Consider the following 25,293-nt stretch of genomic DNA (forward strand, 5'->3'; position numbering starts at 1 on the left):
ATTGTAGCTGTAGCAAGCTAATGGAGACAAGCCAATTCCTACCACTCAGAATCCTGGCTCTATTTCCACATTCCTGTCCACCCACTTGTCTTGTATTGTTCCACAAAAACACCTCATCCTTGGGAAATTTATTTTCAGATGTGTTACTTTTCTCTCTAATTGCAGTGAGAGAGTATATTGCCTTGCCAGTTCTATATGAAATATGCTAATTGTAACATTATCTAAATAATTTCAGAAAAAACGATCAACTCCAAATATAGAAGACAGTGAATGAAAGCGAAAAACACTGGCATACACAGCAATTTCAAGGCGTAAAGTAGTCCTGATAAGTCAGGACCATGAGCCAGGCCTTCAGAAATTTAGAATATTTCAGCAAACTGTTTTCTAGCACTGTACACTAAAATAAAAATAATAAAGAAAAAGATCCTGCCTGCTAATGCAGTTGAGTGCAATTTGTTTCTTTATATAGCTTGCAGCCTACAAAACTTTGCAAAGAGAGTAAAGAGTTGATGAGAAGGATGAGTCAGTGACTCAGAAAAGGAAAGAAGATTTCAGGCATATGGGACATCAGGAGTGACACAGCAGGCCTTTACTGTAGGATGCTGCAGAAAAGTGCAAAACAAAGGAGACTTAAAGTTTGCACGTAAAGAGACACTTTTAGTAAGTTAAGCCAATTCATCTGACCATGGGAAGTCAATATGTACTAAAGCGCCAAATGTATGCTCATTTAGGATTAAAATGGTCCTAATGTGACTAAAGTGGTCCTTAATCCTCCTTAGAGACTTAGGCCTTGGAGAAAGAGTGCTCTTAATTGGTACAAAGGCATTTTGCTGCATGAAATCTTCAACCTGCAGGTTTCTCACTTGTTAAGGTATGCCAACTGACTGCATACTTCTACTTGACTCACCATAAAGCTGCTGACTTTTCCCATGAAACACAGCTTTAATTTGAGACGAGCATTCAGAGCGACAGGACGGAATAAGTCTTGGGCAAATTACACCCAAGCATTGCTTTGGGAGCACTGGAAACTACATAATATTGTTCAGAGAACAGGTAAAACCAGGGCAAAAGCACTAACCAAACTTATCCTGAGATAAAAATGTCAATGCAAAAGCCTGGAGGTAGCCACCTTAGGCAAATAGCACACAAACAAACCACTGTTCTCAGAGTAAAACACCTTGGCTTGCACAGAAATCATCTTGGGTTTTACCTGAGGTAAAATTTTCCATTCAGGGTAGATTTGCCTTAGTTCAAGAAACTGTGCCATGTTCTTTAGGGTGGAGAGTGGTGAGCAGCAGGTATTTAGGATTTTCTAAGGGTATCTCACCCACATGTTCATAGCTCGGGGTTAGGTGGGATAAGTTACAATGGTGTTTTATGGGAGAAAGCAGTGCCTGCCATGGGCACTTCCCCATCTTGTGGTGCAAAACACCCCATGGTACTTACAGATGAGGAGAATTACACCCCTCCTGATTTCTCCCTGTAAGTCCATCTGTTCTAAGGCCTAAGAAGATAAACCCTGTGGAAGGCAGGGCATGCTGATCCCCAGGGCATATCCAGCTCTCAGCCTCCTGCGCTTGGCTTCAAGAAGGGATGTCAGCACCAAGTACGTCAGCCTGTGCAGAGCAGCACCCGTCTGCTAGAGCCTGGACGCAGCTCAGGTTAATTTTGCACAGCTCCAGCAGCTGCTCCCAAGTAACAGCCAGCAAATTAAAACTGCCATAATTAAAGGAGGAAAATGTCCGTCCCATTTCAGGTCCCAAGGACACTGGCAGCAGGGAGAGCATGGGGATTGCTCCTGACACCCGCACAGCTGCTTCACTCTTGTTTTAAAATCTTCCATTGACAGAGATACAAAAACATTAATTTTCTAATGAAGAAAGCCAAAAACGCGACTTGCTATCTCTGATATTCTTCTGATCAATGGATATGAAGGCTCAGGCTCTTCTCGGGGTTAAGAAGTGCACAAAACTTTCCTGGGCCTGGAGCTGAAGATGTCCTTGGGCTCCCAGGACCAAAGGCCTGTTGTCCACACGGTCAGGTACAGGGAGCACAGACCGGTGCTGGTGCACGCACTAGCTCCCAAAAGTGTGAGTGCAAGGCCATAGCCTGGTGGACTTGGGGGATGAATCTCTTCCCCTCTGTGGTAAGAACTCACTAAAACCATCTTGGCTGCAGACTGCTGCTCCCGTGACGGCAGCACGTGTTACCCCACAGTGTTACGGGAGAGCCCCGGCATCCTCACTCCTCATGCCCCTCCGTCTTGGATAACAACTGCTCTCCCTCCCGTTACAGACAGCGTTCCTCCCTGCATACAGCTTTGCCTCCCCCCAGTTTCTCATTGGCTTCCAGAGTGAAAAAATTGAAGAAGATGAAATAATTTAGGGATTTTTTTCTCTTTATTTTTGGGGCCTATTTGTTGGTGGCTTCCTGTAACAGACAATGCCTGCTTGTCCATAAGATTTCTTTATCCCTCTGCCTCTGCCTCTGCCTCAGGCCCTAGCAATTTAGTTCTTTTTGCCCTTTAGAAGGATTTGGTGTTTGGCTAAGAAGTCAGAACCGAGGCACCGTTTGTAAACGGTTTCCATATAGAAACCACACAGGTCACGTCATTCTCTGAATCTTTTAACATGCTTATGCTAACTTACAACATGCACTTATGTGCACTTTGGATTATTTGTAGTCTGTGTCCACTATCAGTTACAGCAAGTGTTTTCTCTGTTGTGATTTCTGCATGACCTGAACTGTGTGGGAGACATTTCCATCTTAGCTTCACTCATGTTGAAGAATTAGGCCTCAGGCTCTGCAGCTCTGCTGTGCTGGCCTCCTCCACCAGATAAGTACAGATGAGTCTTAACAGTTCTCTAGTATTCCTATGTAATGGCCTCTGAGTGAAAGATATTCTTGTGGCTCGCACTGGGCTAATTTCAGTGGAATAAATAGGCCAGGCAAATGAGGGGGCTAATGAGATCATCCCTGTGAACAACAATAAATAGCTAAATATGGTTTGGGGCACTGAGTCCAGTTACCCTTGTCTGCTCAGTCCTATGACCGACAGTTAGACAATTTGGGCCAAATGTGGAAGAAGAGGTTAGTTGCAGGTAGGGGAACACAGAGTCTGCTGATATTTCCAATGGTGCAGCTCATCAGGTACAAATGAGTGGCTGGCAGGTTGTGAGAGTTGCTCTGGATCTTAGCTCCCTTTGATGACATGGGATGCCCCTGGGCAAATCTAATCATACAGGAAAGGGAACTTCCTTCCAACCTGCAGGTATCAGAATCAGATCGTGAGGCACAAGAAAGGCCAGGTAGAAGATTCTCTGTGTGTGTGTGCGTGTGTGCGCGTGCGTGTAAGGGGGCAGAAGACAAACTTGATTTTCTCTGTATCAGGATGGATATGTCTGGTTTGGCAGTAGTGAAACAGGAATCCATGTTAGTCCACTTACCTGGTCATTCCAGGGGCTGAAACACCTAAGAAAAGATCTTCGGGAAGGGAAGGGAAGGGAAAGGAAGGGAAGGGAAGGGAAAGGGAAGAGAAAGGAAGGGAAGGGACAGCACGGTCTTTTCCTGGGCCATTGCCCAGGAGTTAGCTGTGTTCCTGTAAAGACAAAACAAAGCGCACACAGCAAAGGGGAGTTACAGAAAATACAGAAGATGAGGATGAGGCTTGTGCTGCGGCAGCATTCCTTGCACCCTTGCAGCTAGGTTAAATCCACTGCCTGCAAAATCTGGCAAGCTGGCATCAGCATTCAGCCTCTTTACTGCATAGCTTTCTAATCCAGGTGTCACAGAGGTGTGCAGTCTTACTTGCTCAAGGAGAAGCAGAGGCAGAGGAAGAAATGAGAAGGGGGTGCAAGGAAGGAGAACATGGAGAGGGGTAGGTTACTACTTTGGAGAAAGAACAGTAAGTTTCAGGTATAAGCTAAAGTCAGTGGAGATTATGATGTTTCCTATGAAACTTTCTTTTTCTTGATATAATTAGGATGATAAATACCTGTCTTCAGGAAAAAGGAGATGTGAGTCCTGCTATGTCACATATCATTTCAGGAAAAGATGAAAGTAGGGATCATGTTTGTAAAGCTGGATTATGAGCTCCAGCTTGGTCTTTCAGTATCGATACCAAACCACAAATCTAAAGGGTTGCTAGCCAGAATGGCTAATTCCCTCATTTATTTTGTCTAACAGTAAGGTCTGATCTAATATTTATTATCAGGAGTCAGTTTGATTTCTTGCCATGCATTATTTACCAAAAATAGTCTTAACACAGGCTTTAGATAGCATATTCTTTATAGACTAAATCTTTTTTTTTTTTGCCTTTAGCTTTTTCTGACTTTAAAAAAATTTTTACTGAGCAAACAGAGGTTGACTTTTGCTGCTTATGACACCTAGGAGTATAGTCCACAAACACAATTATTAGTTATGCTCTTTTCAAGGGCATCCTGCCCAGAGTGCGTGCAGAACAGCCTTAAGGAGGGATGAATCTGGGTCAGAATCCTGCAGCAAACAATTTCAAGAATACACAGCTGCCATTTTCATCGCATTATATTCTGATCATCCTTTAAGAAGCAATTGTCTGTAACATTTGCAGTAAGTTCTGCAGAGAAAATTGTTGAAGGTTATGCAGAACTATGTGCATTCTTGACCATAGGTTTATGAGACACAGGGATGAAGATGTTACTCTCTTTTGAAATTGCCCATCATACTACTACATCTGAACATTAATTGCTGTTGTCTGGAGCAAAGTGATTCACCTCTCAGGATAAATTGTATAGTCTGTGATCTGCAAGCTACTGCTCAGTGTTAAATTAGATTTTCAAGTTTACTTCTGCACTGCCAAACTTGCAGAACCACAGTCACACAACCCCGAAAAGGATTTCTTCTCATCTGGCTAAAGGAAAGTGAGTGTTCCCCAGTAAATAGCTTCATTACTGAATCCACAGATAGTGCATCCATTAAACAGCCCTTCTGCTGTTTGAATTATATCTCATGCATAGTTAAATACATAGTGTTGCTCACTTAGGCTTCTCTTATTTGCCTGCAGTTCTAATAAGCTAAACATTAATGCTGATTTATATAACTGCATGTACTTAATATGAAATTTGGCACCATAGTCCTTCTCTCTCAGGACAACCACAGCCTGGCATAACAGAAGATTTCCAGCAACAGAAAAGAAAGATTACATACTGTCCTATTGCATTAGGCCTAGCTAATCCCATTAGCTTTCCAAACAATATGTGGTGTTGCAGTGGAACTTCTGCTGACATTTTCTTAATGCAGCTTTTAGAAGACCTGGGTCTCGACTCAGCTTGATGACAAGAGAATGGAGCAAAATCAATAGCAGCGCTCATGGCGTTGCGGGAAGCATTGGCCGTAATGACTGCAGAAACTCCCCCGGTGCTTCCCCACATGCTGCTCTGCTCCAGGCTCCTGCACAGCCAATTCCTATCGCAAGCAGGAGAAGGCTCCAGCTCCGCTCAGGCTGGAGGGAGAAACAAATCGATACCCAGATCAGTGTTGCAGGTCAGCTGCTGCCACCCGCCTGCCTCTCCTCTCACCCAGCAGCTTGGTTAGGAGCCAAAGATGCAAAGGTCTCTCAGCCTCACCGTGCCACTCAGGAATGATCACACCACTCGGGCCATTGCGCATTACAAATATGTAAACTCAACTGATGAATCATGAGAGGAAAGATAGACTGGGAAAGTGGTCCCTGCTCTCTCCCTCAGAAATGTTGCCTATGTCTCCATGCCAGAGACTGTGATGCCTAACCTAGTGCTAAATGAGTATACACATCCAAGCTAGTTTCTCAGCAGGAGAACTTGGCTCTCATGCAGTATTCTGCTAATGCAGCTCTTATCTCCTTAACAGCAATGCTAGCTCAGAGCTAGCTTGGAAATGTTTATCCTGTGCTGTATTGTGCAGCATAGGTATACCTAATGCTCAGAGTGAAAAAAACAGAGCAAGCCTAGAGCCAACGAGAATAGAAGCTCCCATTTCTGGTTTTACCTTGTCCTGTGGAAGCATTTCTTTCGAAAATAATTTTTACTGGGTTGCTGAAACAATCTTTTAAACAGGCCTTCTCCTAAGCACAAATTCAGGAAATAGAGAAATCTCATCAGAAATTAATGTACTATCATCAAAAACCCAGTAGTGAGCCTGCCCTGAGAGGCACAAGAACTTTTTAAAAATGTTGTTTCCAATTGAAATTAACCCTGTGTCTTAGAAGTTCCTAGACTTTTACTTATTATCAGAGGCTATAAGCTTTCTACGTATTTACATGTAAGGAGCAGCTTGGTTATTGCTGATCTATAGGCCGATATTATTTTAAAAAGGAATACAAATATAGCTTTTGTGGTAACTTTCCCCACCTCTATATTTCCAAAGCAGTTTTAGTAAGAAGAAGACACTATAAGACTGCCAATTTTCAGTAACAACTGAAAGATGCTTCTGAGCATTGCTACCATTTTATGAATTTGCAGATAAGCCCAGCAAGTTATTCAGCGCTACCAGAGATACTCTTTGCTCTGAAATTCCACAGAAGCAAATGGGATCATGGGCATTCTCTTTCTTCTACATGTGGAACAAATTAAAGGTTTTACATCTGTACAACCAAATAAGAGGCAAAGCTCAAAACCATATCAAACAGAGCATAATTTGCTTGGGTATTTTGGTAAGTGTGGTTTCATCTGAATAATTTGTTTCATTTGTACATAGGTTCTTCTGTCATATATGTTCTAATTACTAATGAAGTAATTGAATAATTTGTAAGATGAAACTTCTCCATATTTCTCAGCTCTTACCTTGCTATTAATGCATAGAACAAGACCATAGGCATATAAAAAAGCTTAGCTGAAGAGCTGATCACAGTGAAAATTAGGCTGCACTCCTGCAGCTGCTGCCTGCGGAGGCACAGTGCTTTGCTATTGTAATATTGCTTTTTGCAGCAAGATTTTTTTTTTTCAAATTGTTATGGACTTTCAGCTATATGAGTGGAAGATCTGTCAACTTTTCAGAATGAAACAAATGAGACTGATACAGCCTATATTCAAAGCAGCAGAATCTAGGGAAGGAAACAAGCAATTAGTTGTTCAGTCACAGGGCAGAATGCTGGATGGGGCAAACAGTCAATAACACAGAACCAATATCATCCTAGTCTTGCTGTGACTCTTCCTTTCCATTTTTTCAGCATCATCCCTTTATGTCCAGATGAATTTTCTGTACGCTTTTTCATTTCTCACATTTTTCATCTTGGAAGTTCTTCAGTTCTTCTTGCGTTTGCTTTTCCCTCCTCCTTCCTAAACCTGCTTTCCTTATGACTTTGGTTCCCTTCAGTGCTCTCTCTCCAGTAAACATTTCCAGATCTGTTTCTTCTCTAATTTCTTGTGATCACTTCACCAGCTTTCCTTCCCCTTCGCTACCTCCAGTTCTTTTCTTCCCTTCTTCCTGGGGAACGGGAGTTGTGAGGACCTCCTTTTCCCACCATGAAGACGCTTAGCCTTCCCTTCACCCCTTCCCGTCCTCTATTTTTTCCTTAGTCCTTTCCTCATTTGATTTTTCACCTCTTTCTTTCAGAGTGTCTGCACATTTCTCCATCTAGGCCCTGGATCTGGAGCTCACCTGATGCCACCCCCATCATTTCTCATTTCTTTCCTCTCTGCAGTCTTACCAATGACCAGGAGTTATGTAGTAGATTTTTTTGCCACTCAGGAAAACTTTGCTTTTCTTGTTGACACTGCAGCTGTGGTTACAGGTGCCAAAGCCCATATTCAGCAACCTGCAGCAGTGCCAGATATATGTACCCTGTGCTGGTGGGCAGCACAAGCAACAGTTCCTTGCATTGCATGCACCGTTCTTCAGTCCCGTGGGGTGGTCTGTAATTACTGAGAAAAGGAACAGCCTTCTTACAACACAAACACTTATGCAAGCGTGTGTTAATGTTTAATGGCCATTATTATTGAAAATATTGGTAGAAAATTAGGTGTGAGCAACAAGGTGAACATTTGAGGCACAAACCTCATGCATTTTCAGTTCCTGCTGTTAGCTGATATAATACCCTCCTTCCCCCTTAAGGACTTACTGATCTTGTGCTGCTATCCTTTTCTCTTCACTCTACTTAGCTGGAGGGTAGGCTTGCTCTCAACTTTATTTAGATTCCTGCTTTCTCCTTACCTTTCTTTAAATGTAATTTCTTATCCCTTTCAGGATGACAGCTACAGTGCCCAGCACCATTACAGGAGGGGCTATCATCTCCGTTATGATATGGTGAGAGCAACTGAGGCCTTCTCTAACTTAGAGCTCTAACTGCCTGGGAGAGAAGTCTGCTTTATGCCAGCAGCTGCCAGGTCCGGTCCCAGCACAGGAAGCTCCCGCTAGAACTGCAGGACCCCCAGCATTGCCGCTGCTGAGAGGCTCTCCTGGTTTGCAAAACCCTCTGGATACTCTAAGTTCCTTTCTTTCTGCCATGTGTCATACCTGAACTTCTCGTCTGAAGAACCCTACTTGAAAATATATAATCTTGGTGAGGCTGGACACGGACATCAAACCAGCTTCCTCTCAGGCTCTTCTATAGAATTTGAATTCAGATTCCTGGACCACATTTGGCTTCGGGGCCTTCCTTCTTTGCCCCCTCTGCTTAAAAGATCATGCGCTCTATCCACAGCAATTTCAGCTTGCCAAATTTCAGTGCTGCTAAGACCAGATCTTAAGCTTAGTTTGTCACCATCTTCCTTATTCATATCTGCATCTGGGAGTGGTCCACAAACTCCCTATTTTGTCCTTCTTAGACCCTATTCTTTCCTCTCTCCCTCCTGCTTTTACACCAGTGCAGCTATACAGTCATGCCTGATTTACCTCACTGGAGAGAGGAGAGAATCAAGCATTACAACTGAAAACAAGAAATCCCCTGAGACACAATAGCATTCTTACCCGCTTTCATTTTTTTTCATAAGTAAAAGATAATTGGAAAAGCCTAATTGAAATTGATCCTGATTTTCTCAAACATTAAATGATGCTGTCTTAAATAAAAGTTACAGCAACTATTCATGTAACATAGGCAAAACTGCAGAAAAAAAATCAATTGTCAAAACGACTAAGAAGCATTATCCAGACTATTGTTTTGCTGGCTCAGGAAACAATAAAAGTCTTTGAGCTGCAGAGTGGTAGATCCTTATTTTGGTTCCAGAAGACAGTAGGCGGCCTGTAGAAATCCAGGAAATCTGTTCTGCTCTCTCCTAGGAAGAACAACGTTACAAAACCAAGCCTCAGCATAGCAGTAGCAGCGACAACTGCCTAGGAGAGGACTCACTGCTGGCTAGAGAGGATTAAGAGATCTTCACCAAATCCAACTAGTAATGCAGGAAAGGAGCAAGGATAATTATGTAGGTTTCATATATAGAGGCGAGGATGGAGGAGAAATAGAAGGAAGCAAGATAAATGGTGACCAGTCCCATAGTCCCCCAGGTGAGTCAGCCCTGAGCAAAGCTATAAAAGCCATGAAGCAGCAACATTTAGGATATGTTTATTTTTCTACAGTAAAGAAAAAAAAGAGAAAAAGACATGCTGGGTAGTCTTTTTGAAATGAAATCGGGCAACATATTTAGCTATGACACTTAGGCTCTTGCCTGTGATTTTAATTATATATGAACATTAGTAAACACTAAACAGTCTACAAACTGCTCTTTTAAAATGGAAAAAATGAGTGCAATAACAATTTACCGTATTATTCTGAAGAACACTGCTGTAATCTTAAATGCTTTTAGAACTGCTGTCCTAAACTAGCTATCATCTGTGTGGATTAGCTGAAGTATTTGAAAAGATATTGTCACTCATTGGCATATTTGACAAAGTGGAGCTTGCCTTCCCATAAATGCTGACTTTCAATGCTGTTAATGAAGTCATGTTCTGCTAATGCACTTCAATCTTTTTCTTGGAGCAAGAACCAAGAACACAGCTTTCTGGATTTCGGTCTATATTTGTGGTGCCATCATTTCTGATTTTCATCGCTTCTCCTAAGTTGCAGTTGTATGTTGGAGGTGATTACCAAAGCCTTTATTACCTGAAACAGAGGAGCACTGTAACATCTAAATCTCACAAAAGCTGATTATTTTTCTCCTGAGCTTCAGGAACTGATTGAGAAAATGCATATGAATAATATGAATGGAGCTGCAAAAACACGGATGCTGAAATCAGAACCCTGAGCTTGATGTCTTTATTCAACATCCCATTTATCAATTCTGAACTACTAGGGGCCATTAATTAAAAAAAGACACTCAGTGCATTGACTGTATAATTATTATAGTAATAACTGAGTTTCATATTGTACAGACTTTAATCTTCAGATATCTCTATATGCACTGTGAAGCAGAAGTAGAATATGGCTGTATTTGAGAGAGCAATCAATAAGTAAACAGCAGAGCAATAACAAGATAAGACCTTGGCCAGAGACATTACAATAAACCACAACTTTTTCAGAAGGAGCCTAGGTATTCATCATCCATTCAATGTAGAAAAGCTCTTTCTGGGCTGATGATTTAAAACTGGGTAAATGAAGGATGAAGATTTGAACCTTCTAGGACATGAATCTGAGATTCCAGGTACAGGATGCCTTTATGGCTGATGTTGTTGCTTCAGTCATTAAATTAACTTTTCTTTCTTTAAGAGATTCAAGAGAACAGCAGTGTTTATTTGTAAATATTTGACTGTCTCTCCCATGTCTTCTGTAACATGGAATTCAAACCAGGAATGAAAAGATTGGCCTCTGAGCTTGTGTCCAGCTTTCAAATGGGAAAGAAATGCCTTGGAAAAGACAGAAACTATCACAGCTGAAAAACTAAAGCCAAAACTCTCAAGCATGATATATACACCAACCTCACAAGCTCATATTAAGATGCTTTAATACAATGGTCTACATCCGAGTTTCTTGGCCAATATGATGCCCAGAAAAGTTATCTCATTTTGTTCATGGTAACAGGGAATAAAAACAAGGCCAACATGGAGGGTATTGCCCACAGAATCCTTGCCAGTAAAGTTTGAGTATAGAAGCCTAACTTTAGGAAGCCATATTTGAAGTATACGGCCACAGTAATTTCTAGTTGACACCTGAAGTATTTTAACGCCCTCGATTTAATGAGACTGGCAGGAAATAAACAGTTAAGTTTACACTTTTAACACATTTTGTATACACTACCTGGATTTACTTACACTTGCATTTTCTGTGATCAAAAATACATTGGCACTCTGACAGTTTCATACATCTATTAATGCATAAGAAAAAATCCAGCATTTTTGAACTAACTAAAGTCTATTCAACACTTACAAATTGCTTGTAGCACAACGTAATTGCTGCAAAGCTTGGCAAGAGAGGAGAGGAAAATTCCATCCACTTGCAAATTTTAGACAAAATAATAGAAGGTGTAATATTCCCCCACAGTTAGAAAGTCCATGTTCAGTTTTACAGTTTTCAGGATACCATCCTGAGAGTAGGGAAATCTTCTCTTTAATTAATCAGATAAAACCCATGCGCCATTTGAAAGGCAACACTTGCAGAGCCAGACACAGGAGGGTATAAACTCAGACTCATTCTACATACTGAAATACACATTTCCTGGAATAGATGCATTTAGGCAGTAACAAAAAAACAGGTCTTCCTTAAAAAGGCAGCCTCGCAGTAAAGGAGAATGTTTCCTCTTTTGTGGTGTGGAAAGAAACTGTATGTATCAACAACTCATACAAAAAAAGAGAAAATCCTACCCATAAGGAGTACGTCCACAGCTAAGGAAAAGAGTTCTGTACAGTGGTCAGAGTTCAGTATCTCTTCTCTTTTCTTTTTCATCCTCAGTGTGTGAGAGGGGGACAAGTGCCTCAGTTAAATAAAAACAAAATAAAAATGAATGAGCATTTGTGTCCATGCAGAAGCTCTCTTAAAATAATTTAAAACAAGCATCTGCTAGCTGAATAATGTTTTAGCAACCGCTACAGCAATATATTTGAGTCTCTGGAGACATGTAGCTGTAATAGCTGAAAGCAGGGTGGGGGTCACTAGAGAGTCAAGCTCCTCAGAATTTCATTAATAGTTTCTTGTTCTGACATGAAACTTCTGAGTTAAAGATTCTCATCTTACTTGCATGAAGTATGTTATGTACCTTTGTTACTACAAACCAGGAAAACTATCTTTGAAATTTTTTATGTTGAGTGCTGTCGTGAAATACATACTTGATATTTATCGTTAGCTTCAGCGAAAGTAAAGGCTCTAGAATTAATACTAAGTCCATAAATGAAGAGAAAGTGAGCAAATGATGTGCACCAACAAAGTGAGATTCTGCAATCAAAGGAATAAGAATTTCTTACTCAGTAATTATCCAGCATTTCAAGTCCCTCAGAGTCACCTTTCAGCAGTCAGAGAAGTAGGAAAAAAAGAAAAGCCTTTGTAATTATGATCTTCTCCCAAAAGGAAGGGGCTGATTAGGCTATTCAGAGACTTTCTAAAGAAGTAAAACCTATTAGTTCTTGGAAAAGAAAAGAGAACATCTTAGAAGATCTTTCTTACAAAAAACAATGAGCCCAACTCTTTCAGTAAAAAAAAAAAAGTGGCTGGAACACACAAGAAAGACCTAGGGAAATCAAGACAGTGGTTAAGAAATCAATGTTCTGGATAGCATCTGGTACTGTTCATTGAAGAACCAAAATCAACATCTTTAAGGTCATCAGAGAGAAAAGATATTTGGAAATTGTAACACAGCAGAAAAAAAAAATACACCCCACTGCAACAGCCATGCAAACTGTCCCCCTTTGTGAAGGAAGAGTCAAGTACACTCAAGACCTTGTAGAGGTTACTGCGGCAGCCACGCAGGAAAAGCAGCCACAGTGGGCAGAGGTGGAGCAGTAGCAGAGATGGTCATGGTAGCAGGCCGTGGGAAGATCAAGATCAAAGATCATTCTGGGCGACAAAACCTCTCTTAGCATACCAGCTCAAACTGGAAATTCTCCCAGACTGAACCCCTGCATCACAGCGCACAGACTGGTAACAGCTTCTGCCTCTTCCTCCCTTCCTGCCTTTTTTTAACCTCAGTAGGGGTGGGTAGGGACTTGATGTGATTAGATCACATGAGTAACACAGCCATAACGGAAACACTGCTAAAAGCTGCCAGGAACCAGATTGCTGCGGGTGCACAACTGGTGACGGTGCTGTCTCTGGGCTGTGATGAGAAACCCTGGGAGGGGACTACCACAGTTCACTGCAGGCAATGAGAGAAGACTTTGCTGCGACTTGTCCCCTCCCACTTTCCTCGTGACAGCCCTGTGCTAGGAGCTGAGTGGTGTCAGTGCTGGCGCAGAAAAAAGGAGCGCGGAGACCTTGCATGCAAACCATCTGGACAAAGCTAATACCACTAAGAGTTCCCTTACATGACCAAGAGAGCTGGAGTCATTTGTTAGGTCTTAGACCAGTGCTATGGCATGCATGTCACCAAGGAGTTCACTGCAAGCTTCTCTCCAAGCTTTCCACTCTCTCCTGCATATGAAACTTAGGAGCTCATTTTTAGTGTGCCTTTCCTCCTTAGGTGGCTGCTTTGCACACATGACCCTGGATGTTTTAAACCAACAAAATGTCTTGTGTATTTCACTGTCATGGAATTGTCACCAGAGCATTCATCTAGCTGAAGCTGAACATTACAGAATTTCAGGCACCTTGCTGCGGAGTACATTTGGACCGACAGGGCATAATACAGATGGCAAAGGTTCTGGTTCGTAGGCCACCAGACCTGCCGATTGCTGATGCTCACCTTGTCAACGGACATTTTCAGAACCTGATGTTTGAGGCTCAACAGAAGCTGAGGTTGTTATGGCCTTTTTTTCCTTATTCAATACTAAAGTGCTATACATAGCACTGATTTACATTAAGAAATCCCTTTCTAAGGGATTAAAAAGGCCCTTTATAATTCTTTCCTAACAGCTAGTCCATCACATGCCCCACCTCCTCCATATCCCTACACTGACAGAAATAAAATGCTATGGATAGTCAAAATTGCTTTTGTCCCTCTCTGAAAAGAGGAGGACAAGGAAGGTCGGAGAAACGAATGTGTCCCAGCTACTGTGTCTAAGTTTGTCAACTTGAGGCAAATCTGTTCATGTTAACAGCCTTCAGAATCTAAAAGGAAAACAAGCTCACAAATGCATGCCCACCTGTCTATAGGTTGGTCTCCAAGAACTGGAGTATATGGAAAATACAAGCCATCCATTTCTAGGTTGCCAGTAAAATAGGGATGTTTCCCTCATTCTTCTTTTCCAGAATTCTTCAAAGAGTTATTTATGGTTACTATGAATTTTGATTGATATGATAAAAAATAAAATCGACTGCTTTACCAAAGAATAGCTTTCTCAAAATCTTGAAAAAGGCTATTGGCAACCATTTACTGGAGAATATCAGAAATTTGGCTAACCTGATTAGCCAGACCACTAGCCTTCTTTTATCTAGAAACATAAAAACAACTGGCTCAAGTCAGTTGAAGGTGAAAGACACTGTAGTAGGAGTGGATTCACTGAGCATTGGGGCTTTCTATCTTCCTTTCTCAGTGACAGGACTTTCGCCTAATTCGTGGATTGGCACAGAGCAGGTCAGAGAACCAGTATCCTTAAAAAAAAAAAAAAAAAGTAATCTGTAATGAAAAATCATTCAGGCCATACTCCTAACCAACACTTATTTTATATCTTCTGGTTAAGAAACAGAGGCTGTTTCTCATACTGACATTATTGTGTGACTCCTTTCCACTGTGCTTGATCCCTTCTTTGTCTGCCTTTTATCTGTATTATGTTCACAGTAGCTAGTGTAGATCACTGACCTATGATATTCAGGTAAGATCTGAAGCTGAAGCAAAACTAAAAGCTATGTGATCAACTGAAGTGTAACTGAATCATGTTGCGTAAGTGGGGACATTATGCTCTAGTGTTACACACAAAGGATCAGAGCTTACAGCCCTGCAAAACGTCATCTGATAGATGCACTGAGTAAACATCACACCATCTCTTAGCTGGCTGATTTGCTAATGTGGAATATATATCACTAAAATGCCAGGTAAGTGGAAATAAAATACAGACTGCTGGAGCCAGGTAGCCTCAACTGCATGATTTCACAGAGCAGAAGCAAAATTATAGGCATCCAACCAAAGGGATATTCACCGAATACACACAGATTTGCCAAACCCTCAGTTGAAGGCAGACAAGTTTGTGTTTTGCTGCTTCCAGGTTTCCACTGGTTCTGCTCTCAGGCTGCAATACTTGGCATCTTCCCAATAGGCTAAAGCTCAGGCACAGTGCTAATCTTTACAACTGCCAAGCATGCAATGATAATATGTAATATTTCAACCTGTACTACCCTTGTTTCATTTCCACTTTCTTTGCTTTGCTTCGTTTGTGTCATCTTGATTTCTACCCTGTGACCCTGTTCACTTGTACAGAACTTCTCTATTATCTTGAGAGATTTTTCTGATGTTAAAGTATCTTTCAACTGCAAAGCTCCCCCTTTGGATTGCTCCTTTCTGCAGGGAGTTGCTTCTTATGTGCCATTGGCATAGCGGAGCAGAGAGAGATGTCATCTTTCTGAGAACTCAGAGTGACAGCAAACAGACATATGAAGTACATTTTTAATTTCTGAGCACACAGCTCGTGATACAGTTAGGCACTGAGAAACAAACTTAACTTGCAACATACAAGTAGACCTAATATGGGTATTGTTAGATTCAGCAAAGCACTCTCGAGAACTCAACACCTTGCAGGTTTAAGTCTTTGAGTACTGCAGAAGACAATGCCATCTGTTATACAATATGATAGAAGATAGCATTCCTACCTGGCACTCATATTCAGAACATATTCCGAGTTGCAGTCGCACATGGACTCTTATAAAGAAAGGCAACATAGCCTTCTGAAGAGCAGCAAAGGCTTCATATTTGGGCATGTGTCAGAAAAGCCATGCTGGTAGTCAAAATTACATTGACATCCTGTGAGAAACGCCGTAGCTAAACAAAACTCTGTCTCACTGTTACAAGTGTTAATTTTCCTTGGATCTCACACTGTTCATTACAAAAAGGCTAATTTTTAGTAATATTTGTATTATTGGTTTTCAGAGTTCTCAAAAGAATTTGAATCCATCATCAAACACTACTCACAAAATAGTATTAAAAGCAGCATTAAAATACATTTTTACTAACACGGGTCAACAGGTTCCTATCTAAACTGCTATGTGGACAAACTATATTATAATCTCTACGTTTGTTCCAGGCATAATACTTCAGTCGAGGACATCAAGAAGAGATGTACCGGACAAACAAAGGCACAGCATGCACTAGAGAGCTCCAGTTTAGATAAAGACTCTCTTAGTAGTCAGAGAGGGAAATTTTGCTTTCAAATGGAATCTTCTACCATTTGAACTGGTTAAAATTGAATACATGGTATTTTGAACTTGAGTTAGCCTGATGAAATACGAAACATGAATCAACCTGAGAATTCAGAAAATCCTAAAATTGTTATAGAGATATCAGTGTGCTCTGCTGTACTAGTCCCCTCCAGTGATTTTTGCTGAGCACTTTTAGTAAAATTGCTTCTTTGTACAAATGAACTTTTTAAATTGTCTTTCAAGTTGTCAAGGATTTGTTCTAATTACTTTCAATTGCATATTAGGACTTTCTTACACAGCTGTTTAGTACATTGGCTCCCCCTTCTGTTCATCCGGTGTAAACAATAAACTGACCAAATATCGCTAGTTAAAATGTTTCTCAACGCTTAGGTTCTTGGTTTTCGGAAGCGTGCTTCTGAGGCTCACAATAAAAGATTATTTCCCAGATACCCCTATGGAGAATACAAAAGTTAGCTTAATACATAACAATAGCTGAGCCCAAAACAGTGGTGGATATAAAATAACTAAATACAATATCATTGTGTGAGGTATTGTTAAAAAAAGGCCCTTTTCCAGTGAATTTTTAAAAAGATTTTAAACAATGGAAAAGGCAATGAAAAAGGATTTTGAAGTAAAGAGACTAACTAGAAACTCTAATAGCCAGACCATTAGAGAGTTAACAGATAGGTAAATTAAAAAGTATGGTTAAGTAGCAAAGTCCAAGCAACTGCGTGCAGTTCTGTCAACACAAAAGAAATACTATTAGTAACAGTAACAGGCAAAATGAAGAAGAGCACCAGACGGGTAAGCTAAACCATGGGAATTTGCACTTGAGGATCAGAATTAAAATCAGTGCCTATGCCAAGAAACTAAGGAGCAGAAAATGCAGTACCTTTCCTTCAAAAAATCGCACCAAGAAGAATTCTAGGTTTAATTTCAATGGCAGGTAGACAGATGGAACAGTTGGAAATAAAATGACAGAATCTCCTGAGGAATGCTACATGATACGGACAAGCCTGAGTTCCATTCCTCTCTGTTCTCTGAACAACGAACCAGCGGGCAAGGAGAAATGCTCCAAAAATATCATGTATTTGGATTATCAATAAGTCATTTCCCAGGTCCATCTCATGGAAACTTTTAAAACTTCAAATCATAGGTAAAGTTCTTTCACAGGTTAAAAGCAGTTAAGAGGCACAAAACAAAGACCAAAATAAATGATCACTGCTCAAACAACAGTAACTTTGGGATATTGTTGACATTAACATTTCTAAATTGTACATTAGTGATCTGGAAAAAAAGGGTATGTATAGAAGGAATACATTTTGCAGGTAAGAAAACTTTTTTGTTAGTTAATACTTGACAACACTATGAAGAACTTTGGAGAGTGGGTGAAAATTTCATTGATTAAAAAATGTAGTAGAAGATAATATTCAGCATTGACCAATGATGACTCCATAAGCTTGTATTATATACTGGGACGTTTAGTACCACTTTACTGGAGGAAATGGGGGTAACATGGTGAGGAGACACAAGCAGAAATGTACAAAATGAGGGTAAAAGGCAGCAGCAGAAGTATCGGCAGTGGCGAGAAGGCAGAACACATATCGAAGTATAGGGAGCAGCAAACCAGTAGGACTGGCACAAGGAAGCAAGAGGGCTCTGAAAAGTGATGAGAAGAAGTAATGGGAGAAGAAAAGAAAGCAGCCAGGAGATGGGGGTGGGATGCAGGATATTAGAAAGAACAAAAAAGAAAAGGTGGCAGCAATGAGCCTTCCTCTTTTCAAAGTGGTACCAACTTTCTGAAGTTTCTTCCAGGCCATTTCATGATTCTTTGTCTTCTCTCCTCCAATTACCTTTGGTTGGGGCCATGCCTATTCACTCATTCTTTCTCTTCTTGGTGAAAGTATCCCTGATTAATAATCCAACAGTCCTCAGCTCTTGCTGATTCTCCTTTTCAGTTCAGAAGTCTGAACCATTCACATGCCGACACATCCTCATGCAGCCTTCGCTCTCATTGATCTTTAGTCTTCAGTCTGTGCTTACTAATATGCTTCCTCTTCACTGCCCTCCTGCTCATGGAAAGGCTAGTTACAGTCAATCTGAGCACATTCCTGCAACAGAATTTGGATAAGAGAACCAAGGTTTTAAGGCTACCAGTGATGGGTAGGTGGCACCAACTTACTTGTAAAAATTCAGTGTATGTGCTCTGTTTTTCCTGTTTGTCTGGAAGCACTACATCAAGGAATGAGCAAAATTGTTGCTCAGCTCCCATGCTGCAGTTCACAGTAGAAAAATCCTTAAGTTCACTCTTTTAAAAACCTAGAAGTGAAAAAGATCAATAAAAGCCCATGTTGCACAGATAAGAACTGTCAGACAGATCTTAAAAAGCTGTCATTACACAGTCACTACTGAATGGAATTCACTACTGAATTTCACTATTCACAACAGTGAATTTCTGCAAGGAACTGTAATGATGAGACACTTCAATGTTTCTCTTCAACTGATTTTGATTGCTTGTGACCTAAAGATTCGCAGCTTGGTAAGATGGGGACAGCAAAGTCATACGTACGGTAATATGTTTTAATATATGGGGAATGAGGAATGGGAAGATGCATCCGGAAAGTGGGTGATTCTGAAAAAAAAAAGGCACAGGGTCACACTGCCTAAATAAACATTTGCCCACAGTAGAAAGCTGCAGTCAACAGTGTTTGTGAGATGCAAACTCAGTAGAGTAATGACTTCTGATCCCCACTGCCAGGTTTATTTTTATCCAAGACTGTTTAACTGGAAGGAACAGTCCTTTTTCCCTGCTCCAAGGTATGTGTTTTGAACACTGTGCTATAGTTAGCTTCGCTTTCTTTCTGGCCCTCTTTCTACATAATGAAAGTTCCAAAAGAGGTGGAGAATATCTTCTTCCCAGCACACATGTTCTGCTTGGTGGTTAAAGCAGTCTCCTGCTAATCTGTGGATACAAACCTGTATCCTGTCACACTGAGACAAGCATGCAATCCAAGTCTCTCACCTCCTGTGAGTGCTCTAACTAGAACCTAATTATTCAAAAGGTGGTTACTTTTTCTGTATTATTTCAGATAAAAAGAGCAATCCTGAAAAAAAAAACCTTGCAAGTATTTATACACAAGTTTTGAATCATGCACCGATGGAGATAATTACCTGGAATCCTGACTCAAGCCATCACAGTGCTGGGAAGGGACAAGATTTCATATCCTTCCCCAGGGTTAACATTTTCTATTGCTAGCACCAGCCAGCTCCCACTCAAAATAACCTGTTTTCCAGGACAACAGTTCCAAAGTGTCCAGCCTGTATGTAGTAACATGGAAACAAGGCCCTGAAGAGTTTTTGGGATGTGTTTTAGTCAAAGGCAAATGACCAGGCTTAATACAGAAGTAAATGTGTGAATGTTAATGACCTCTGATATACAGGAGTGACTAGAATTGTTAATAGTTCTTGAAGTATTAGGAGTTTAGTTTCTGTTCTCTCCCATAAGAGAAGCATAATGTATCATGTTCCTTTTAGATCACTCATACTGTATTTTATACCAAAAAAGGAAAATATTATATAATCCCACACAATATTATAATTGCAAAAGATCTGTTAAAATGAACAAATCTTTAGCTGAATTGACTGTCTACAATAACATGGACTGCTATGAACAGAGCTTCCCATTACCCAGCTGTTTGTAGAGTGGTCAAACTTGAGTTGCTATGTTTTAAATAAAGGAGTTTCTGTATCACAGAATTTCACCAGGCTGCATACATAATAACCTCTATCATCTCAAAATTCCCATACATATTTCATTTTGGTTTTGCAAAGTCATTCTTTGAAAGGCTTATTTTTGAATTTCACATTTTGTTATTTTTGACAGTGGCAATCTTGATGCATTTGTATAACTACATGTGAAAATATTGCAAGGTCAGTTTTAAAGACATATCCCATTAAATCTGTAAACTGCTGGACAAGAACCATTTTTATGAGATGCTGCAAAGTTTGCCAACAGAACTTTAATCCCTCAGCTGGGATTGTAAGGGAACTACTGAAACACCTAGTGTCTAGACTGATATCACTATCAGAAAGACAAAGATTAGAAACAGGCATAGTGGCAGAGTATACGATAGCCAGCCTCTATATAAATGATGAAGGATTATGAAATAGAACTCAGCAAATAGCAGGAGGCAATCACCCACAGCAGAATGACTAGTTTCTGTATGCATCCTTGTCCTACCCTGTAAAACTTCCACAACCAATCTGGACACACCCAGCTCCCGCCCTAAAACAGGCATTTGCATTCACACTCCTCTCTACAGATAACTTATCTAATATCCCGACATGTCAATATTCTTACTCTGCTGATCTGCTACGTAGAAATACTATACTAATGCATTTGTCCAATAGTAATTTTTCACTACAACAAACCTTGAGACATTGTTGTCTAGAGTTGTTCAGCATGCATAGAAAGATTAAATTTTTTCAGGCTGCTCACATTAGGTTAGAAGGATTCTTTCCCCAAAACGTAGAGAAGGATGCACTCCCAGTCCAGAATTAAGTTCAATTTTCTCCATCTCCAATGGTACATACAAACTGCATTGCCTATATATGCAAGTCTTTGAGATACAGGCAACATAAAATAAAACAAACTAAACCAAGTCTACTACTTGCTTCGGACAAAGAATGACGATGCTTTCTCCTGAAGCAGCTCTTCGATGATACTTTTTTTTAAGCTGTTGCCTGTGCAGAATCATAGACTTTAAATTAAATATCTTACTGCAAAATACTCTTTTCTACAGTCTGTTTCTTCTCCACCTCAACTAGAGAAAAAGAGTAACTTGAAGGTCACAAGTCCTGCGTGGTTTCATACAGGTGGTCCTACTGACAAAACAGAAAATGTCTCAACTCTCCATTCGATTCACAGTCTTAGGCACCTTAATTGTCACAAAAGGCTAAAGAGCTGGGTAAGGTTACAGGCTATATCCGTGACTGCTTCTATCATCTTTTTGGCACAAAGCAGAGCTGACAAGTTCTCTATAGCCATAAAGGCAGTATGATAAAACACCACTTCTGAAAATTGGAACAGCTAACTACTACAGCCTGAAGGTATCTTTTACCAGATTTTAGTAAAGAATATGATGTTGGTCAATATCAAGTCTGCCTTTCCAGTGGCAGAACAGCTGCCTGCACATTTAGTTTGAATAAAGTGCCACAAAACACATAGTACTACCTATCAAGACAACCTGTTAGTAATCTCAATTCTTTTAATTCATTAACTCCAAAAAAGTCCTTTGCAACTCAAACATTAAGCACGTTATTCTATTTGACATAACTAAGCTGTTATCTAATGCTAAAAACTCATCCAATTCTACAGTGCAGTTAGAGCTTCCAAGCTACTTTGAATTGTTTACCCGTGCCCAGCCTGGAAAGCACAGTAGAAACAGCGTGTAAGAGAACACCGGTGGAAGAATCTGGCTTCTCTATTTCTAGTTCAACCTACCTTACAACTTCACTGCATTCGTTTTTCACATCAACTCCATCAGCATTTACTTTTTTCATGCTGAGCTTTTACTTTTCTTGTAAGAAGTGTTTTTCAGGTGTAAAACCCGAAACCAAACATATAGCTTTTTTCTACACTCCCATTTTGTCTCACTAAATTTCAGACACATACAGCAAACAAGATTTTGAGTTCTTTAATTTACAATGTTGATCACTCTTTGAATTGGGCCTTGCCACTGGTACACAGTAAATACATTCAGCTTAACAATTCACTTAGTATGAAAAGATGCAGTTAGAACTTTAAAAACACACTATTTTACACTGCATGAAATAGAACCTTCTAAAGTAATGACACAAGGCAAGCACAGACACAGAGGAAGACAGCCTCCTTTTAGTCTACCAGTGCATTCTTGCCTACACCCCTTCAGCAGAATTTGCTTGTAACAATAGATTTTAGGTTAACACTCCTGTTGAAGTGAGATTTAGTAACATTCAGCTTAGTGTTCAGCACTTATCTTTCCAGGACAGTACAGTTCTCTGTTCCATTTATTAAGCTATGAACAGGTATGTTCTGAAGAGTTATTGAACAAAGGGTTTCAACAACACTTCAAAAATTGAAAATTTTTCTGATATAGTCTATGCTCTACTGGTGCATGCAGCTCTCAAAGTCTGGATAAACAGGCAACATGCTTCCCCTAGAAGTGGGTTGGTACAACTGCCATATCACAGGTAGTACTTATGAAGTCAGATGAACTTGCATTCTTATCCCAAGCTTTAGCCAGATGAACGTATACAACCACACATTGCACTGGTCAGGATTAGAAAAATACCGTTTTGTTATCTTGCAGGTAATGTTACAAATGATGCATTTGGAAGGATGCAAAAACCCACCCTACTTTTTTTAAACCACGAAGAGGTGGGCTGCCAAAGCTATTATGCTGTTTGCAATGACTCGCTTGATATTTTTTACAATGAAGAGGCAGGAAATGTTTATTTTTTTTCCTCCATTTAATTCCATGATCAAGAATGACTGAACATTGTATTCACTGATGTCTACCCAGTTACATAAGGTTTCCTTAAGTTATGGCTGCCAAACAAGCATGTATTCCAACCACCCACCACAAGCAACATTATTTGGCGAGTGAGGCAAATTTTAAGGTTAGATACAGTACATGTAAAAATAGAAAGTTTAAAAACCATCACAGACATTTCCATTGCCATCTCCTTTGTGAAATAAATAAGGCAGCAGATAAAAGTTTACTTAGAAGTAGCATCTTTGAGATATGCTATTAAATCTGCTCTCTCAGACTTCTTCTTAATACCCGCAAAAATCATCTTTGTTCCTGGGATGTACTTCTTTGGATTTTCCAAATACTCCATCAGAGTATCCTCACCCCAGGTGATTCCTAGCGAAAAGGAGGAAAAAAAAGAGACAGTGACCTTAAAAAATAAGCAAACAAATCCCTCCCCCCCCAACATTTATTTTCTTGTCCTCCATGGTATTTTACTTTTTGGCAGACTTCCGGACCTATCACTGAAAGCTTGCTGTTTTTGTGCCAAGTAACTTAAAAGTGCTCTTTTGAGTTTACCTTTATTCTTATTAGCATCTGTGTAAGAGAAGCCCTCAGCTTGTCCAGTCTTACGTCCAAACAGGCCATTCAGGTTGGGTCCAGTCTTGTGCTTGCCTCCCTTTTCAACTGTATGGCACTGGGAACATTTCTGGACAAAGATCTTCTTCCCCTTCTCAATATCTCCCATTTTCAGTACTAGGGTGAGAACATATACAGAGGTTAATGTCACAACATCAAGGTCAACTATTTAACAGAAGCCTTAAAAGGGTCCTGTTGGTTTACAAAACCATATACACTAGCCCATTAATCTCCAGAGTTTCTTCCCACAGATAGGGTTTCTGGGTCTGGAGTTTCTGGGTAGAAACTTCCTGGGTTTGAAGATTAGCATAGAATCACTGAACTAAGCAGAACATATTTAAGGTGATAAACATCATGCTTGAACAGCAGGAAAAGCCTTCCCCCACCCAAAGTAATTGCTTTACAGCATTTAATATCACTCTACCCTTCAGAAATTATTTCAGCAATATTTATTTCCCTTCCTGTCACATAGCTTCAATATCTCCATTAAGACAGTTCCCTAGTCATGAACAATCTTGTATAAAAAAAATCATCCTCACTGATACACTCGTAAGAAGGACAAACTAACGATCTGTGTATTTTTCCATTTCTGCTCGAAAAGGAACCCAGCACACCACCTAGTAAGGAGCCAAGGGAGGCAGGCAAGCAACTTGCCCGCCTGCCTCCCGCCACGAGCCGGCATGCCTCCTCAGCACCCGCCAGGAGCAACGCTATTTGCATACAAGCCCTCAAAGGCAACCGCAATTCCGAGGCTGCCCTTGAGGCGGGCAGCCCGCCCGCCGCGCGGGCACAGCCTCGCGGCGAGCGCTGCTCCTCTCCTCCTGACACGGCCCCAGGGCCGCGGCCGGCGCCGCCACCCTGCAAGGGCGCAAGGGGCCGGCGGCGCGACCACCTCTCCCGAGCGGGCCCGGGTGCCCCCCCAGGGCATCCCGGGACACGGACGCCCTCGCCACTAGGCCCCACGGTGACCTTCTTGCCGCAGCCCGGCCGCCTGCTTAGGCCGCGACGCCGGGCTCCTCCGCCTGGGTCGACGGAGGTGGGCAGCGGGCGCCCCGGCCCCGGCCCGGCCCGGCCCAACCCTCCCCTTCCCCCCCCCCCAGGGCCTAACGGTCCCGCCGAGCCACGGTAACCGCTGGCTGGCTGGCTGGCTGGCAGCGGCTCCCCGCCGCCCCCCGCCGGCGGCTGCACGCACCTGCGTGCCCGGCCGCCCCGCGCCGCGCCGCGCCGCGCCGCGCCCACGGCGGTGATCACCAGCCCGACCGCCCGCTCACCGTCCCGACGACTGAGCCCAAGGACACGCCGTACCCCGCCCTATGTAAGCCGGTGTCGCTGCAACCAAGCCACGCCGGCCTCGGCCCGCCCCTGTTTTAGCGCGGCAGCCAGTCAAGGACCGCCTTAGAGACCTCTGATTGGCTCTCGCCCCCGTCCGCCAAGATAGACGTCACGGCGCTGGAGGCTAGCGGGGTAGGTTGCGGCGAGGGGGAGCCGGGTTGCCTTCTCCTTCCCTCTCCCCCTCCCCCCTCCTCCTTGCGGAAGGGCATCAGACGTAACGCTGATACGTAAGGAGCGTCAGGAGGCACGAGCGCGGGGCGGGTCCCCGGCGCGTGCGCACAAGGGAATGCGAAGCAAGGGTCACGAGGCGCCCCGCGGAGGCTGCGACCTTAGCGGGCGGCTCGGGAGGCCGCGTGGCGGCGCGGTGGGCGGGGCCCGGCCCGGCCCGACCGTGACGTGGTGGGGGAGCGCCCAGCCCCGCCCCTCCCC

At 41.9% G+C, this 25,293-nt stretch overlaps 1 protein-coding gene and 1 long non-coding RNA gene across 4 annotated transcripts; both read right to left on the reverse strand.

Moving 5' to 3' along the window:
• Positions 1–9,243: 9,243 nt before the first annotated feature.
• LOC138066320 (uncharacterized) lies at positions 9,244–13,038 on the reverse strand. Its single transcript, XR_011139648.1, has 3 exons — positions 12,343–13,038; positions 11,746–11,855; positions 9,244–10,051 (listed from the first exon to the last, which is right to left on the reverse strand). It is a non-coding gene; the product is annotated as an uncharacterized lncRNA (long non-coding RNA).
• Positions 13,039–22,061: 9,023 nt separating this feature from the next.
• CYCS (cytochrome c, somatic) lies at positions 22,062–24,968 on the reverse strand. 3 transcript variants are annotated; one of them, XM_068935180.1, is made up of 3 exons: positions 24,838–24,968; positions 23,473–23,649; positions 22,062–23,289 (listed from the first exon to the last, which is right to left on the reverse strand). In XM_068935180.1, exons 2-3 carry the CDS (start codon positions 23,639–23,641, stop codon positions 23,141–23,143), a joined length of 318 nt encoding a protein of 105 aa, XP_068791281.1. In that variant the 5' UTR covers positions 23,642–23,649; positions 24,838–24,968; the 3' UTR covers positions 22,062–23,140. The 3 variants fall into 3 exon arrangements, with proteins under 3 accessions (XP_068791281.1, XP_068791280.1, XP_068791279.1); XM_068935179.1 differs by having other exon boundaries at positions 24,804–24,941; XM_068935178.1 differs by having other exon boundaries at positions 24,725–24,862.
• Between the last annotated feature and the right edge of the window lie 325 nt (positions 24,969–25,293).

This window comes from Struthio camelus, chromosome 2 (genome assembly GCF_040807025.1).
Source record: "Struthio camelus isolate bStrCam1 chromosome 2, bStrCam1.hap1, whole genome shotgun sequence".
Classification (NCBI taxonomy): Eukaryota; Metazoa; Chordata; class Aves; order Struthioniformes; family Struthionidae; genus Struthio; species Struthio camelus.